Raw genomic sequence first — 16686 nt, 5'->3', positions numbered from 1 at the left:
CTGCGGATGCTGGAAATCTGAAACAAAAACAAGAAATGCTGGATTCACTCAGCAGGTCTGGCAGCATCTGTGGAAAGAGAAGCAGAGTTAACGTTTCGGGTCAGTGACCCTTCTTCGGAACTGACAAATATTAGAAAAGTCACAGATTATAAACAAGTGAGGTGGGGGTTGGGCAAGAGATAACAAAGGAGAAGGTGCAGATTGGACCAGGCCACATAGCTGACCAAAAGGTCACGGAGCAAAGGCAAACAATATGTTAATGGTGTGTTGAAAGACAAAGCATTAGTACAGATTAGGTGTGAATATACTGAATATTGAACATCAGCAAGTGCAAACCTGAAGAAAATCAACCTGAAAAAAACAGTGGGTAAGCAAACTGAACAAACTAAGATGAAATGAAATAAATGCAAAAAAAGATTGTAAAAAATGTAAAAAGGAATGCAAAAAAAAGGGAAGAAAAAATAACTAAAAATGACTAAAAATGAAAGTAAAGTGGGGGGCTCTCATGCTCACATCTCTGTCCTGGGATTGCTGCAGTGTTCCAGTGAACATCAACGCAAGCTCGAGGAACAGCATCTCATCTACCGATTAGGCACACTACAGCCTGCCGGACTGAACACTGAGTTCAATAATTTCAGAGCATGACAGCCCCCCACTTTACTTTCATTTTTAGTCATTTTTAGTTATTTTTTCTTCCCTTTTTTTTTGCATTCCTTTTTACATTTTTTACAATCTTTTTTTGCATTTATTTCATTTCATCTTAGTTTGTTCAGTTTGCTTACCCACTGTTTTTTTCAGGTTGTTTTTCTTCAGGTTTGCACTTGCTGATGTTCAATATTCAGTATATTCACACCTAATCTGTACTAATGCTTTGTCTTTCAACACACCATTAACATATTGTTTGCCTTTGCTCCGTGACCTTTTGGTCAGCTATGTGGCCTGGTCCAATCTGCACCTTCTCCTTTGTTATCTCTTGCCCAACCCCCACCTCACTTGTTTATAATCTGTGACTTTTCTAATATTTGTCAGTTCCGAAGAAGGGTCACTGACCCGAAACGTTAATTCTGCTTCTCTTTCCACAGATGCTGCCAGACCTGCTGAGTGAATCCAGCATTTCTTGTTTTTGTTCCAACTAGGGTAATGTTCTCTACTGACCCTGGCAAATCGCAACCCTCATGCAACTGAGATGTTTGGTAATGGAAGTAACTAATGATGGAGTTTCAAATCAGCAGGTGGTCCAGAGTCACCAGGCAAGCTGATTGGAACTGCACTGCTAACCCCTCCCATGCCCTGTAGAAAGCCTATGATGACACCTTAGAAAATCAGCAAACTCAGGAACTGTAATCAGATGATCATGACCATAAAGGAGCGGATGCCCCACCATCGGAGCAACCCCAAACATCCTGGTACCCTCTTCTGGCACGTACCATGTGACAATACTGCTTGTGCACACAGATGTGCTAGTGTGTCTTCTCTTGCTTAGAAGTAAGAAGCATAGGAGACACATAAAGCAGCACATTCAATAAAAGACTAGAATTTATGAAGCAGGGCACTTGGACACTCCAGGTGTTTGAAAGTTTAAAGCAACATATTATGACAGCTTTCTTTTTTTTGGGGGGGTGGGGGAAACAAAAGCAGCTCCATGACAAGCTGGGATTTACACAATGTGAATCCACTAACAGAAGCCGAATGCTTGCTGTGCAATATACCCAGCCAAGATGACTCGCTGGGCATCTGCTCTGAGGACTCTGCCAAAGCCATTTTCCAGCTAGAGAGGGAGTAGTGAGGATAAGCAAAACCTCGTGTATAACTGTAGAGGGAGCTTTACTTTGTATCTAATTTCATGCTGTACTTTTTTTTATTTGTTTGGGGGATGGGGGCGTCGCTGGCTAGGCCAGCATTATTGCCCATCCCTAATTGCCCTTGAGAAAGTGGTGGTGAGCTGCTCTGGAACTGCTGCAATCCTTAGGGTGTCGGTACACCTACAGTGCTGTTAGGAAGGGAGTTCCAGGATTTTGACCCAGCAACAGTGAAGGAACGGCGATATAGTTCCAAGTCAGGATGGTGTGCGGCTTGGAGAGGAACTTGAAGGTGGTGGTGGTTCCCATGCATTTGCTGCCCTTGTTCTTCTAGATGGAAGAGGTCGTGAGTTTGGAAGGTGCCGAAGGAGCCTTGGTGCATTGCTGCAGTGCATCTTGTATATGGTACACGCTGCTGTCAGTGGTGGAGGGAGTGAATGTTTATGGTGGTGGATGGGGTGCTAATCAAGCGGGCTGCTTTGTCCTGGATGGTGTTGAGCTTCTCGAGTGTTGTTGGAGCTGCACCCTCCAGGCAAGTGGACAGTATTTCATTACACTCCTAACTTGTGCCTTGTAGATGGTGGACAGGCATTTGGGAGACAGGATGTGAGTTAGTTGCCGCAGAATTCCTAGCTACTGACCTGCTCTTGTCGCCACAGCATTTACGTGGTTGGTCCAGTTCAGTTTCTGCTCAATGGTGACCACCATGATGTCGATAGCAGGGGAATTCAGCAATGGTAATGTCAATGAATGTCAAGAGGAGATAGTTAGATGCTCTCGTTTGGCACTTGTGTGGCGCAAATGTTACTTGCCACTTATCAGCCCAAGCCTGGATGTTGTCCAGGTCTAGCTACATATGGACATGGGCTGCTTCAATATCTGAGGAGTCACGAATGGTGAACATTATGCAATCATCAACAAACATCCCCACTTCATGATGGAGGGAAGGTCATTGATGAAGCAGCTGAAGGTGGTTAGGCCAAGGACACTACTCTGAGGAACTCCTGTAGTAATGTCCTTGGAGGGAGATGACTGACCAACAACCACAAACACCTTCCTTTGTGCTAGGTATAACTCCAACCAATGGAACGTTTTCCCCGATTCCCACTTACTCCAGTTTTGGTATGGCTCCTTGATGCCATACTTAGTCAAATACTCTCACCTCACTGGTGAGTTCAGCTCTTTTATCCATGTTTAGACCACGGCTGTAATGAGGTAAGGGGCTGAGTGGCCCTGGCGGAACCCAAACTGGGCGACAGTGAGCAGGTTATTGCTGAGCAAGTGCCGCTTGACAGCACTGTCGACGACACCTTCCATCACTTTGCTGATGATCAGGAGTAGACTAATAGGGCGATAAGTGGCCAGGTTGGATTTGTCCTGCTTTTTGCGCATCGGACATACTTGGGCAATTTTCCAGAGCACAAGTCTTCGGTACTATTACCGGAATGTTGTCAGGGACCATAGTCTTTGCAGTATCCAGTGCCTTCAGCCATTTCTTGATAATCACATGGAGTGAATCACATTGGCTGAAGACTGGCATCTGTGATGCTGGGGACCTCAGGAGGAGGCAGAGATGGATCATCCACTCGGTACTTCTGGCTGAAGATGGATGCAAATGTTTTAGCCTTGTCTTTTGCACACTGATGTGCTGGGCTCCCTCATCGTTGAGGATGGGGATATTTATGGAGCCTCCTCCTCCTGTCAGTTGTTTAATTGCCCACCAACATTCATAACTGGATGTGGCAGGACTGCAGAGCTTAGATCTGATCCAAAACAAACAAGTGCTGGAAATACTCAGCAGATCTGGCAGCATCTGCTGAGAGAAGCAGAGTTAATGTTTCAGGTCAGTGACCTTTCATCAGCTGAGGGGGCAGGCGGTAGGTGGTAATCAGCAGGTTTCCTTGCCCATGTTTGACCTAATGCCATGAGACTTCATGGGGTCCAGAGTCAACATTGAGGACCCCCAGGGCAACTCCTTCCCAACTGTATACCACTGTGCCACCACCTCTGGTGGGTCTGTCCTGCTGGTGGGATAAGACATACCCAGGGATAGCGATGATGTCTGGGACGCTGTCTGCAAGGTATGATTCCGTGAATATGACTGTCAGGCTGTTGCTTAACTAGTCTGTGGGACAGCTCTCCCAATTTTGGCACAACCCTCCAGATGTTAGTAAGGAGGACTTTGCAGGGTCGACAGGGCTGGGTTCGCCGTTGTCATTTCTGGTGCCTGGGTCGATGCCAGGTGGTCTGTCTGCTTTCATTCCTTTTCTTAGATTTTGTAGGGGTTTGATACAACCAAGTGGCTTGCTAGGCCATTTAAAAGTCAACCACATTGCTGTGGGTCTGGAGTCACATGTAGGACAGACCAGGTAAGGACAGCAGATTTCCTTCCCTAAAGGACATCAGTGAACCAGACAGGTTTCTATGACAAAGAACAAAGAACAGTACAGCACAGGAACAGGCCATTCGGCCCTCCAAGCCTGTGCCGATCCTGATGCCTGCCTAAACTAACACCTTCTGCACTTCCAGGTCCTATATCCCTCTATTCCCTTCCTATTCATATATTTGTCAAGATGTCTCTTAAACGTCGCTATCATATCTGCTTCCACCACCTCCCCTGGCAGCAAGTTCCAGACACTCACCACCCTCTGTGTAAAAAAACTTGCCTCGCACATCCCCTCTAAACTTTGCCCCTCGCACCTTAAACCTGTGTCCCCTAGTAACTGACTCTTCCACCCTGGGAAAAAGCTTCTGACTATCCACTCTGTCCATGCCGCTCATAACTTTATAAACCTCTATCATGTCGCCCCTCCACCTCCGTCGTTCCAGTGAAAACAATCCGAGTTTTTCCAACCTCTCCTCATAGCTAACGCCCTCCAGACCAGGCAACATCATGGTAAACCTCTTCTGTACCCTCTCCAAAGCCTCCACGTCCTTCTGGTAGTGTGGCGACCAGAATTGCATGCAATATTCTAAGTGTGGCCTAACTAAGGTTCTGTACAGCTGCAACATGACTTGCCAATTTTTATACTCTATGCCCCGACCGATGAAGGCAAGCAAGCCGTATGGCTTCTTGACTAACTTATCCACCTGCGTTGCCACTTTCAGTGACCTGTGGACCTGTACGCCCAGATCTCTCTGCCTGTCAATACTCCTAAGGGTTCTGCCATTTACTGTATACCTCTCACCTGCATTAGACCTTCCAAAATGCATTACCTCACATTTGTCCGGATTAAACTCCATCTGCCATTTCTCCGCCCAAGTCTCCAACCGATCCATATCCTGCTGTATCCTCTGACAATCCTCATCATTATCCGCAACTTCACCAACCTTTGTGTCGTCCGCAAACTTACTAATCAAACCAGCTACATTTTCCTCCAAATCATTTATATATACTACAAACAGCAAAGGTCCCAGCACTGATCCCTGTGGAACACCACTAGTCACATCCCTCCATTCAGAAAACCACCCATCCACTGTTACCCTCTGTCTTCTGTGACTGAGCCAGTTCTGTATCCATCTTGCCAGCTCACCTCTGATCCCACGTGACTTCACCTTTTGCACCAGTCTGCCATGCGGGACCTTGTCAAATGCTTTACTAAAGTCCACATAGACAACATCCACCGCCCTTCCCTCATCAATCATCTTCGTCACTTCCTCAAAAAACTCAATCAAATTAGTAAGACACAACCTCCCCTTGACAAAACCATGCTGTCTCTCGCTAATAAGTTCGTTTGTTTCCAAATGGGAGTAAATCCTGTCCTGAAGAATCCTCTCTAATAATTTCCCTATCACTGATGTAAGGCTCACCGGCCTAAAATTTCCTGGATTATCCTTCCCATCCTTCTTGAACAAAGGAACAACATTGGCTATTCTCCAGTCCTCTGGGACCTCACCTGTAGCCAATGAGGATGCAAAGAATTCTGTCAAGGCCCCAGCAATTTCTTCCCTTGCCTCCCTCAGTATTCTGGGGTAGATCCCATCAGGCCCTGGGGACTTATCTACCTTAATGCTTTGCAAGACACCCAACACCTCCTCCTTTTTGATAATGAGATGACTGAGACTATCTGCACTCCCTTCCCTCTTCTCATCGTCCACCAAGTCCTTCTCCTTGGTGAATACTGATGTAAATGACAATAGATAATGTTTTTATGGTCACCACTAGACTAGCTTTTTAAAAATAATTCCAGATTTATTAATTGAATTAAAATTCTACCATCTGCCATGGTGGGATTCAAACCCATGTCCCGACAGCATTAGCGTGGGGCTCTCAGTTACTAGTCTAGTAACATTACTACACCACCGCCTCTAAAGCTCCCTCTACACTGCCCTGGGAGTGCTTGATGGGACAGTGTAGAGGGAGTTTTACTCTGTATCTAACCCATACTGTACCTGCCCTGGGAGTGTTTGATGCCAACACTAGGTGCCACTGGGTTTCCCTCGTTCAAACATCTGGCCCTCAACTTGCCAAGCACAAAACTACCATGTAACATACTGTCATTTAAAGCCACATTCAGTAACGTGCAGTTTCACTGATCCTGAGTCCTGCTTTTTTGAGAAGGAGGATAGGGGTTTGCGAAGTTAATCCCAACAGTCTTAACATGCCGAGCAACATACATCCTAGTCTTTGGAATTTCAGACTAATAAAACCAGCATCAATGCCACTTTCCTACTAAGTTTTCAGTAGCCAGTAACTACAAAAACAATGCTCATTTATTACAGAGTAAAGATAGAGAGACAAAGCATTAGAGTGGTCCCTGCGTAAAGACAAAAATTCACATCCGGAAATTGGCCATTTTCTTACAGATAACGTAGTAGCACTCAGCACCACAGGCCCTGGGAGGCCTGACCCCAACCAGGTGGTGGGAGATATTCTTGCCGAGACCAAACAACCATCTTCCAGCAGGTTTCATGAAGTCCACTGCAGATGCAGGAAAAAACTAAATCCATCTCTCCTGATCCACTCCATCCCTTCCACTACAGTATGGCCCAACATGTGCATCGGAGATAACTCTTCAAACAGGAGTGTAGACAGTGAGTGTTTGCAAACTATTGAACCGGAGGGTGTCACATTTAAGCCCAATCCTGTTCTCATGTGCATTTTATGACAGGAGCCACTCAATTGGCAATTAGCATTTGAACTACAGACCCACATTTGTTTCCCCCTATTTAGCTTAAGGACAGGGATGTTGGGAGTGAGTTACAGTCTGGAATCAAATCAAGGGGTTCAGATGGTTTGTATATTGAATAAGGGATACCCAGGACTGAGTTCCAGGCAGGAATCTAATCAAGGGGTTCAACGAAGATTATATCTAGCTTCACAGCCATGGTTCTTGATTTCCTTGTGAGATTACAGCATGAAGCCACCTCCTGGCTTCCTCTGAAACACAATGTGCATGGTTCATGCAGACAGTTATTTTGTTCTAGATATTGTTTTAACTTGTGCTGGTCTCCTGCCAGCTGACAGGATCAACAACTGTAAAATAACATACCAGTTCATTAGTAATAAGCAACCCATATAATAACATGTATAAAGAGAGAGTACATGACACAGAAAGAGAGCAAAAATGACAGAATGAAGTGGTGGCTGAGTGTGTAATTAGACACCCATATATTTGGCATGAATAATGAGCAAAGCTTCGGCCAGTTTACCCAAACTCAGAATGTGTTACAGCCCTGAGCATTATTTCATTTCATTCAGCTTTTGGAAGCATTACCAAACTTATCTTTTGTTATTGCTGCCACCCGCATAAAGGCACCATCAGTTGACAGCTGTAGAGTGCTTTGATGAGCAATAACACATCTTTGCAATCTGCAGTATAATAAATATCACACAGTGCCCTTCCTACCACACACTCACACTTCCAGTAATACTTACCTCCACAATTTGTTATAAAAACAGCTAATCCTCCCACTCACTGTGAGCAATGCCACAGGAACATGCGAGTCACGGACAGGTGTGAATTTCTTTCACACTAATTATTTTTGAGGTCAAGCAGCCACTAATACCCTAAACCAGATGCCAGGCTGTTTGTGTTCTCTCTTTCCTTTACACTGCATCTCTTTAATGTAACTCCACTTGCTTTGAAATACATTCTGCACAACTGTAAGACTGAACAGGCTGGGGCTCTTTTCTCTAGAAAAGAGAAGACTGAGGGGTGACCTGATAGAGGTCTTTAAAATTAGGAAGGGATTTGGTAGAGTAGATGTATAGATGTTCCCACTTGTGGGGGTTATGTGAGGGGGGGGGGGGCGTTGGAGGAGTCTAAGGGCCATACATGTAAGATAGAATCAGAGTTATACAGAACAGAAACAGGCCCTTCGGCCCATCGTGACTGTGCCGGCCATACAGCACCCAACTATTCTAATTCCATAATAGTCCCATAATAAAACAGTCACTAATCCATTAGGGAATTCAGAATTCTTGATAAACACATGAGGGAGAAATGAATAGAAGGACATACTCAAATGGTGAAATGAATTAGCAGTGGGAGGAGGCTCATGTGAAGTATAAAGACCAGAATGGACCAGTTGAGCCAAATGGTCTACTCCTGTGTTATAAATTCTGTAATTATTCAGGAAAACGCTGCTTAGGTGGATGAATAGGGTTTTCCCAAGTGGCAGACAGAGGCCAACAGCATTTCAATTCACTCCCCTAGATTCCAGGATCTTTTCTCCCCATATTTCACAGACACTGACTCTCCTTCTCCCTCATGCCACCTACAAACAAAACGCCAAGACAACGTTCCCAAACCGGTCCTCTGCCATGATTTCCCATGGGCCAGATCACAACTCAGTATAACACTGCACCTCAAGGGAGGATATATTGGCCTCAGAGGGGACACAGTGCAGCTTCACCAGAATGATACCAGGACTTAAAGGATTAATTTATAAAGCCTAGTTTGCACACACCCGACTTGTAATCCCTTGAGCAAGAAAGATTGAGGGGTGATCGAATTGAAGTCTTTATAATATAGAGAGAAACTATTTCCACTAGTTGGGAGGTGGAGTCCAGAACAAGGGGGCAAAAACTTAAAATTAGAGCCATGCCGCTCAGGAGTGATGTCAGAAGCACTTCTTCACACAAAGGGAAATGGGAATCTGGAACTCTCTCCCGCAAATAGTTGTGGATGTTGGTGGCCAGGGGAGGTGGGGGGGGGGGGGTCAACTGGAGCTTTCAGATTGGAAATTAATAGATTTTTGTTGGATAAGGCTTTCAGCCCACCCTTCACCCTGAGCCTGCTCAGTTATTTGATTAGATCATGACTGATCTGTTATCTCAACCTGATCTATCAGCCTTTTCTTCCAAGGTCTAACCAAATGACAGAACAGGCTCAGTGAGAGGGGCCGAATGGCTCTACTCGTTTCCAGTGGAAGAGCCAGATTTGTTCCTTCAGCATACATGACAACAGGGGCAACGGTTAATGAGCAAACGCAGGAGAACATTCAGCTGCCACTCACCAGCTTCTTCCGCTTTCTCGGTTTAGCCGGTTTATTTTCTTTCTGTTTTTTCAACAATTTCTTCTTTTTCTTTTTGGCACCTTCGCCTTCAGAATGCTCCTCGACCTCCTCTTCCACATCTTCTTCTGAAATAAGAAACAAAAACAAAGTTTCAATTCAGCAGGTTCTCTTTTGGTAATTACAAAGAAAAACTCATTTCGTGCAAGGCTTCAATGGACAGAGACCATCCAAGGAGTTAGCATGCACTGAGGACCTCGAGAAAATATAAATACGGCTGCAGCATTGAAAAAGAGGTTCAACAGATAGGAAGTCAAAATAAAGTACATTGGAATAGCAGATAAAAAAAGCACCATGTAATGTACCTACCCTGGGAGTGTTTGATGGGGACAGTGTAGAGGGAGCTTTACTCTGTATCTAACCCCGTGCTGTACCTGTCCTGAAAGTATTTGATGGGGACAGTGTAGAGGGAGCTATACACTGTATCTAACCATTTTTTTTTTGGAGGCCATTCAGCCCCTCTAATCTGTTGCAGCATTCCATCAGAGCATTTACACTTGGTACAATAACTCTGATTCTCTCTCTATCCCTCGTGTGGCATGGCGGATCTCCCGGCTCTCTGGCCTTGTTAGGTAGGGGGGGATCCGGGGTCAGCAGACTGCACTGTGTGTGTGGTGGGGGGGGGTCACCAGAGCCCGTTAACTGCCCCCCAAGAATACGGGGGATTTATTAGGTTGCAGATGCCGGGTGATATCGGTGACTCCACTGAGGGTTTTAGCTCTCTCTGCCACACCTCACACCACTTTCCTTTTTACATTCAGCCTCCCTTCACCTGGGAATCTCCAAGAGGTGGAGGTGGAAATGCTGAAATGCACGACCTGCAGAAAGATGTCTAAAACAGAGGTTCACCCAGCCATGAGATTGAGATTATTGACAAGATGCTGTGCGCCGGTCTCCCGCAGGGAGAGAAGAACGCCTGTCAGGTGAGACGAGAATGAAAGACGGTGAGTGAGTGCATGGGGGAGGCAGATTCAGTCTTGGAACCGGACTCCACACGTCTCTCCGAGAGGCCAGGAGGTAATCGGAAACGGGTGCAGCAGCACGGATGCTGTTCTGAGGTTAAAGCACCTTAGACAGGCAGCGTAAAGGAAGCTTTACTGTGTATCTAACCCCTTTTTTTCTCTTCTTTTTGAGCTTTACTCTGTATCGAACCCCGTGCTGTACCTGTCCTGGGAGTGTTTGATGGGACAGTGTAGAGGGAGCTTTACTCTGTATCTAACCCCGTACTGTAGCTGCCCTGGGAGTGTTTGATGGGACATGTAGAGGGAGCTTTACTCTGTATCTAACCCCTTTTTTTTTTAAGTTAGCTGCCCTGGGGATAGATGCCAGCACAGTTTTGAGGGAGCTTTACTCTGTACCGAAACAGTGCGGTACCTGTCCTGGAAGTGTTTGATGGGGACAGTGCAGAGGGAGCTTTACTCTGTATCTAACCCCGTTTTTCCTCTTTTTTAAAATAACTGCCCTTTGGAATGTGAAGGGTAGCAGGGACAGGGCCAGCAGACAAGGGCTTAGGGAGCAAGAGGGTAACTCGAGGGGGGCAAGGGACGGCACAGGGCTTGGGGGGGGGCAAGGGACGGCACAGGGCTCGGGGGGGGGCAAGGGACGGCACAGGGATCGGGGGGGGGGCAAGGGACGGCACAGGGATCGGGGGGGGGGCAAGGGACGGCACAGGGCTCGGGGGGGGGCAAGGGACGGCACAGGGCTCGGGGGGGGGCAAGGGACGGCACAGGGCTCGGGGGGGGGCAAGGGACGGCACAGGGCTCGGGGGGGGGCAAGGGACGGCACAGGGCTCGGGGGGGGGCAAGGGACGGCACAGGGCTCGGGGGGGGGCAAGGGACGGCACAGGGCTCGGGGGGGGGCAAGGGACGGCACAGGGCTCGGGGGGGGGCAAGGGACGGCACAGGGCTCGGGGGGGGGCAAGGGACGGCACAGGGCTCGGGGGGGGGCAAGGGACGGCACAGGGCTCGGGGGGGGGCAAGGGACGGCACAGGGCTCGGGGGGGGGCAAGGGACGGCACAGGGCTCGGGGGGGGGCAAGGGACGGCACAGGGCTCGGGGGGGGGCAAGGGACGGCACAGGGCTCGGGGGGGGGCAAGGGACGGCACAGGGCTCGGGGGGGGGGCAAGGGACGGCACAGGGCTCGGGGGGGGGCAAGGGACGGCACAGGGCTCGGGGGGGGGCAAGGGACGGCACAGGGCTCGGGGGGGGGCAAGGGACGGCACAGGGCTCGGGGGGGGGCAAGGGACGGCACAGGGCTCGGGGGGGGGCAAGGGACGGCACAGGGCTCGGGGGGGGGCAAGGGACGGCACAGGGCTCGGGGGGGGGCAAGGGACGGCACAGGGCTCGGGGGGGGGCAAGGGACGGCACAGGGCTCGGGGGGGGGCAAGGGACGGCACAGGGCTCGGGGGGGGGCAAGGGACGGCACAGGGCTCGGGGGGGGGCAAGGGACGGCACAGGGCTCGGGGGGGGGCAAGGGACGGCACAGGGCTCGGGGGGGGGCAAGGGACGGCACAGGGCTCGGGGGGGGGCAAGGGACGGCACAGGGCTCGGGGGGGGGCAAGGGACGGCACAGGGCTCGGGGGGGGGCAAGGGACGGCACAGGGCTCGGGGGGGGGCAAGGGACGGCACAGGGCTCGGGGGGGGGCAAGGGACGGCACAGGGCTCGGGGGGGGGCAAGGGACGGCACAGGGCTCGGGGGGGGGCAAGGGACGGCACAGGGCTCGGGGGGGGGCAAGGGACGGCACAGGGCTCGGGGGGGGGCAAGGGACGGCACAGGGCTCGGGGGGGGGCAAGGGACGGCACAGGGCTCGGGGGGGGGCAAGGGACGGCACAGGGCTCGGGGGGGGGCAAGGGACGGCACAGGGCTCGGGGGGGGGCAAGGGACGGCACAGGGCTCGGGGGGGGGCAAGGGACGGCACAGGGCTCGGGGGGGGGCAAGGGACGGCACAGGGCTCGGGGGGGGGCAAGGGACGGCACAGGGCTCGGGGGGGGGCAAGGGACGGCACAGGGCTCGGGGGGGGGCAAGGGACGGCACAGGGCTCGGGGGGGGGCAAGGGACGGCACAGGGCTCGGGGGGGGGCAAGGGACGGCACAGGGCTCGGGGGGGGGCAAGGGACGGCACAGGGCTCGGGGGGGGGCAAGGGACGGCACAGGGCTCGGGGGGGGGCAAGGGACGGCACAGGGCTCGGGGGGGGGCAAGGGACGGCACAGGGCTCGGGGGGGGGCAAGGGACGGCACAGGGCTCGGGGGGGGGCAAGGGACGGCACAGGGCTCGGGGGGGGGCAAGGGACGGCACAGGGCTCGGGGGGGGGCAAGGGACGGCACAGGGCTCGGGGGGGGGCAAGGGACGGCACAGGGCTCGGGGGGGGGCAAGGGACGGCACAGGGCTCGGGGGGGGGCAAGGGACGGCACAGGGCTCGGGGGGGGGCAAGGGACGGCACAGGGCTCGGGGGGGGGCAAGGGACGGCACAGGGCTCGGGGGGGGGCAAGGGACGGCACAGGGCTCGGGGGGGGGCAAGGGACGGCACAGGGCTCGGGGGGGGGCAAGGGACGGCACAGGGCTCGGGGGGGGGCAAGGGACGGCACAGGGCTCGGGGGGGGGCAAGGGACGGCACAGGGCTCGGGGGGGGGCAAGGGACGGCACAGGGCTCGGGGGGGGGCAAGGGACGGCACAGGGCTCGGGGGGGGGCAAGGGACGGCACAGGGCTCGGGGGGGGGCAAGGGACGGCACAGGGCTCGGGGGGGGGCAAGGGACGGCACAGGGCTCGGGGGGGGGCAAGGGACGGCACAGGGCTCGGGGGGGGGCAAGGGACGGCACAGGGCTCGGGGGGGGGCAAGGGACGGCACAGGGCTCGGGGGGGGGCAAGGGACGGCACAGGGCTCGGGGGGGGGCAAGGGACGGCACAGGGCTCGGGGGGGGGCAAGGGACGGCACAGGGCTCGGGGGGGGGCAAGGGACGGCACAGGGCTCGGGGGGGGGCAAGGGACGGCACAGGGCTCGGGGGGGGGCAAGGGACGGCACAGGGCTCGGGGGGGGGCAAGGGACGGCACAGGGCTCGGGGGGGGGCAAGGGACGGCACAGGGCTCGGGGGGGGGCAAGGGACGGCACAGGGCTCGGGGGGGGGCAAGGGACGGCACAGGGCTCGGGGGGGGGCAAGGGACGGCACAGGGCTCGGGGGGGGGCAAGGGACGGCACAGGGCTCGGGGGGGGGCAAGGGACGGCACAGGGCTCGGGGGGGGGCAAGGGACGGCACAGGGCTCGGGGGGGGGCAAGGGACGGCACAGGGCTCGGGGGGGGGCAAGGGACGGCACAGGGCTCGGGGGGGGGCAAGGGACGGCACAGGGCTCGGGGGGGGGCAAGGGACGGCACAGGGCTCGGGGGGGGGCAAGGGACGGCACAGGGCTCGGGGGGGGGCAAGGGACGGCACAGGGCTCGGGGGGGGGCAAGGGACGGCACAGGGCTCGGGGGGGGGCAAGGGACGGCACAGGGCTCGGGGGGGGGGCAAGGGACGGCACAGGGCTCGGGGGGGGGCAAGGGACGGCACAGGGCTCGGGGGGGGGCAAGGGACGGCACAGGGCTCGGGGGGGGGCAAGGGACGGCACAGGGCTCGGGGGGGGGCAAGGGACGGCACAGGGCTCGGGGGGGGGCAAGGGACGGCACAGGGCTCGGGGGGGGGCAAGGGACGGCACAGGGCTCGGGGGGGGGCAAGGGACGGCACAGGGCTCGGGGGGGGGCAAGGGACGGCACAGGGCTCGGGGGGGGGCAAGGGACGGCACAGGGCTCGGGGGGGGGCAAGGGACGGCACAGGGCTCGGGGGGGGGCAAGGGACGGCACAGGGCTCGGGGGGGGGCAAGGGACGGCACAGGGCTCGGGGGGGGGCAAGGGACGGCACAGGGCTCGGGGGGGGGCAAGGGACGGCACAGGGCTCGGGGGGGGGCAAGGGACGGCACAGGGCTCGGGGGGGGGCAAGGGACGGCACAGGGCTCGGGGGGGGGCAAGGGACGGCACAGGGCTCGGGGGGGGCAAGGGACGGCACAGGGCTCGGGGGGGGGCAAGGGACGGCACAGGGCTCGGGGGGGGCAAGGGACGGCACAGGGCTCGGGGGGGGGCAAGGGACGGCACAGGGCTCGGGGGGGGGCAAGGGACGGCACAGGGCTCGGGGGGGGGCAAGGGACGGCACAGGGCTCGGGGGGGGGCAAGGGACGGCACAGGGCTCGGGGGGGGGGCAAGGGACGGCACAGGGCTCGGGGGGGGGCAAGGGACGGCACAGGGCTCGGGGGGGGCAAGGGACGGCACAGGGCTCGGGGGGGGGCAAGGGACGGCACAGGGCTCGGGGGGGGGCAAGGGACGGCACAGGGCTCGGGGGGGGGCAAGGGACGGCACAGGGCTCGGGGGGGGGCAGGGACGGCACAGGGCTCGGGGGGGGGGCAGGGACGGCACAGGGCTCGGGGGGGGGCAAGGGACGGCACAGGGCTCGGGGGGGGCAAGGGACGGCACAGGGCTCGGGGGGGGGCAAGGGACGGCACAGGGCTCGGGGGGGGGCAAGGGACGGCACAGGGCTCGGGGGGGGGCAAGGGACGGCACAGGGCTCGGGGGGGGGCAAGGGACGGCACAGGGCTCGGGGGGGGGGCAAGGGACGGCACAGGGCTCGGGGGGGGGCAAGGGACGGCACAGGGCTCGGGGGGGGGCAAGGGACGGCACAGGGCTCGGGGGGGGGCAAGGGACGGCACAGGGCTCGGGGGGGGGCAAGGGACGGCACAGGGCTCGGGGGGGGCAAGGGACGGCACAGGGCTCGGGGGGGGGCAAGGGACGGCACAGGGCTCGGGGGGGGGGCAAGGGACGGCACAGGGCTCGGGGGGGGGGGCAAGGGACGGCACAGGGCTCGGGGGGGGGGCAAGGGACGGCACAGGGCTCGGGGGGGGGCAAGGGACGGCACAGGGCTCGGGGGGGGGGGGCAAGGGACGGCACAGGGCTCGGGGGGGGGGGGGCAAGGGACGGCACAGGGCTCGGGGGGGGGCAAGGGACGGCGGACACCACAGCATCTGCTGTTGCGGGGAGGGGAGGAGGAGGAAGCCCAGACTGTTGAGTGGCGCCATCGCCGACAGGAACGCGTTAAAAGCGTAGGGCGCACAGCCGGCAATGGCGGCTCTTCTCTCGCCACGGGGGGGGGGGGGGGGAGAGAGAGAGAGAAGAGTTGTGGTGGAGTGAGAAACACACAAATAAAATATTAAACATCGGAGCACTTATGAGGCGAAAAGTGCTGCGCACTGAAAGAGAGCATTGCATATCCGGACCTGTAACCCTATAATAGCGGCGAGTTATTACCTGCAAAACAACAACAACAAAAAAAATGTGAGGGAAATTGAGGAGGAAGAAAAGTCGGTCGACAAAAGGAGGAATGTGCGCGGAGGGAGGGAGTGAGGAGGGGGAAGGGGAGGGTGAGGGGGGAAAATAGGGACCCCTCTTTAATCGATGGGCTGCCGTTGTTGGTGTTGTTGTTGGTGTGTTTTGAGTGACAGGCGCGGCGGTTGGGCCGGCGCGCGCGGCCCGGGGCTGCGGTTCCATTTCAAAATGCTGGCGGCTGGCGGCGGTGGGGGAGGGGAAGAGAGAGAGAGAGAGAAACCGGCGCCAGCACCCGGGGACCGTTGAGGGTTTAAAAAAAAAAGCGGCGGCGGCGTCGTCAAAGAGGGAAACTGAACCTCCCCTCCCCACACACACACACACAACGCGATATATATATATATATATAGAAAAGAAAAACAAATCAAATGCAACGGGGGAAAGGGTGCGATGCCATCATTGCAGCCTCCCGCGCGGATTGCATAGGCTCGGACGACTTCATTTTTTTTTTTAAATTTTTATATAATATATATATAAAAAAAAATAAAGAGAGCGCGCCCGGCAGCCCCGGGGTTCGGGCGGCGCGCGCAGTCTCTCGCTACCTGCCGCTGGCGGGAAAAGCTGGCTGCGTTCGTCCATCTCCTGCTCATCTTCTTCATGTTGTTGCCTCACTGGAGATGCCATGGCCTCAAGAACAATTCCCCCCCCCCTTAATAAATTAAGATATATTCCCCCCCCCCCCCAACCTTAACAGCCTCCCTTCAACAACACCCTCCCCCCCCACCCCCCCCCCCGGCGCCACACCACACCACAACTCCCAACCCAAAAGAAAAAGTTATCCTTCACTTTTTTTTTTGGAGGGGGTTTGGATTTCTTGTCCTTTTTTTTTTCTCTTCTCCCCCCTCTTTCTCACATACACCAGCACCTCGCAATTTTTTTTTTAAGAAAAAGTTCCAGGGGACTTCACCAAAACCCCCTCAAAAAAAAAATGTTTTAATATACAAGGGGAAGAAAAGATGGCGTCCAAAATA

At 55.2% G+C, this 16686-nt stretch overlaps 1 protein-coding gene across 2 annotated transcripts in view; it reads right to left on the bottom strand.

The window, feature by feature from the left end:
* LOC137357311 (chromodomain-helicase-DNA-binding protein 3-like) overlaps positions 1-16358 on the bottom strand; it is a 96850-nt gene extending 80492 nt beyond the window's left edge. For both annotated transcript variants that reach the window (XM_068023551.1, XM_068023553.1), the window contains exons 1-2: positions 16258-16358; positions 9261-9385 (exon numbers count right to left, since the gene is read on the bottom strand). In XM_068023551.1, coding sequence (XP_067879652.1) covers positions 9261-9385; positions 16258-16339 — 207 coding nt within the window. In that variant the 5' untranslated portion in view covers positions 16340-16358. The remainder of the gene's footprint in view (positions 1-9260; positions 9386-16257) is intronic.
* Between the last annotated feature and the right edge of the window lie 328 nt (positions 16359-16686).

Source organism: Heterodontus francisci, chromosome 48, assembly GCF_036365525.1.
Source record: "Heterodontus francisci isolate sHetFra1 chromosome 48, sHetFra1.hap1, whole genome shotgun sequence".
NCBI lineage: Eukaryota > Metazoa > Chordata > Chondrichthyes > Heterodontiformes > Heterodontidae > Heterodontus > Heterodontus francisci.
Note: the sequence above shows the minus strand (reverse complement) of the source record. Positions and strands in the feature narration are given on the sequence as shown.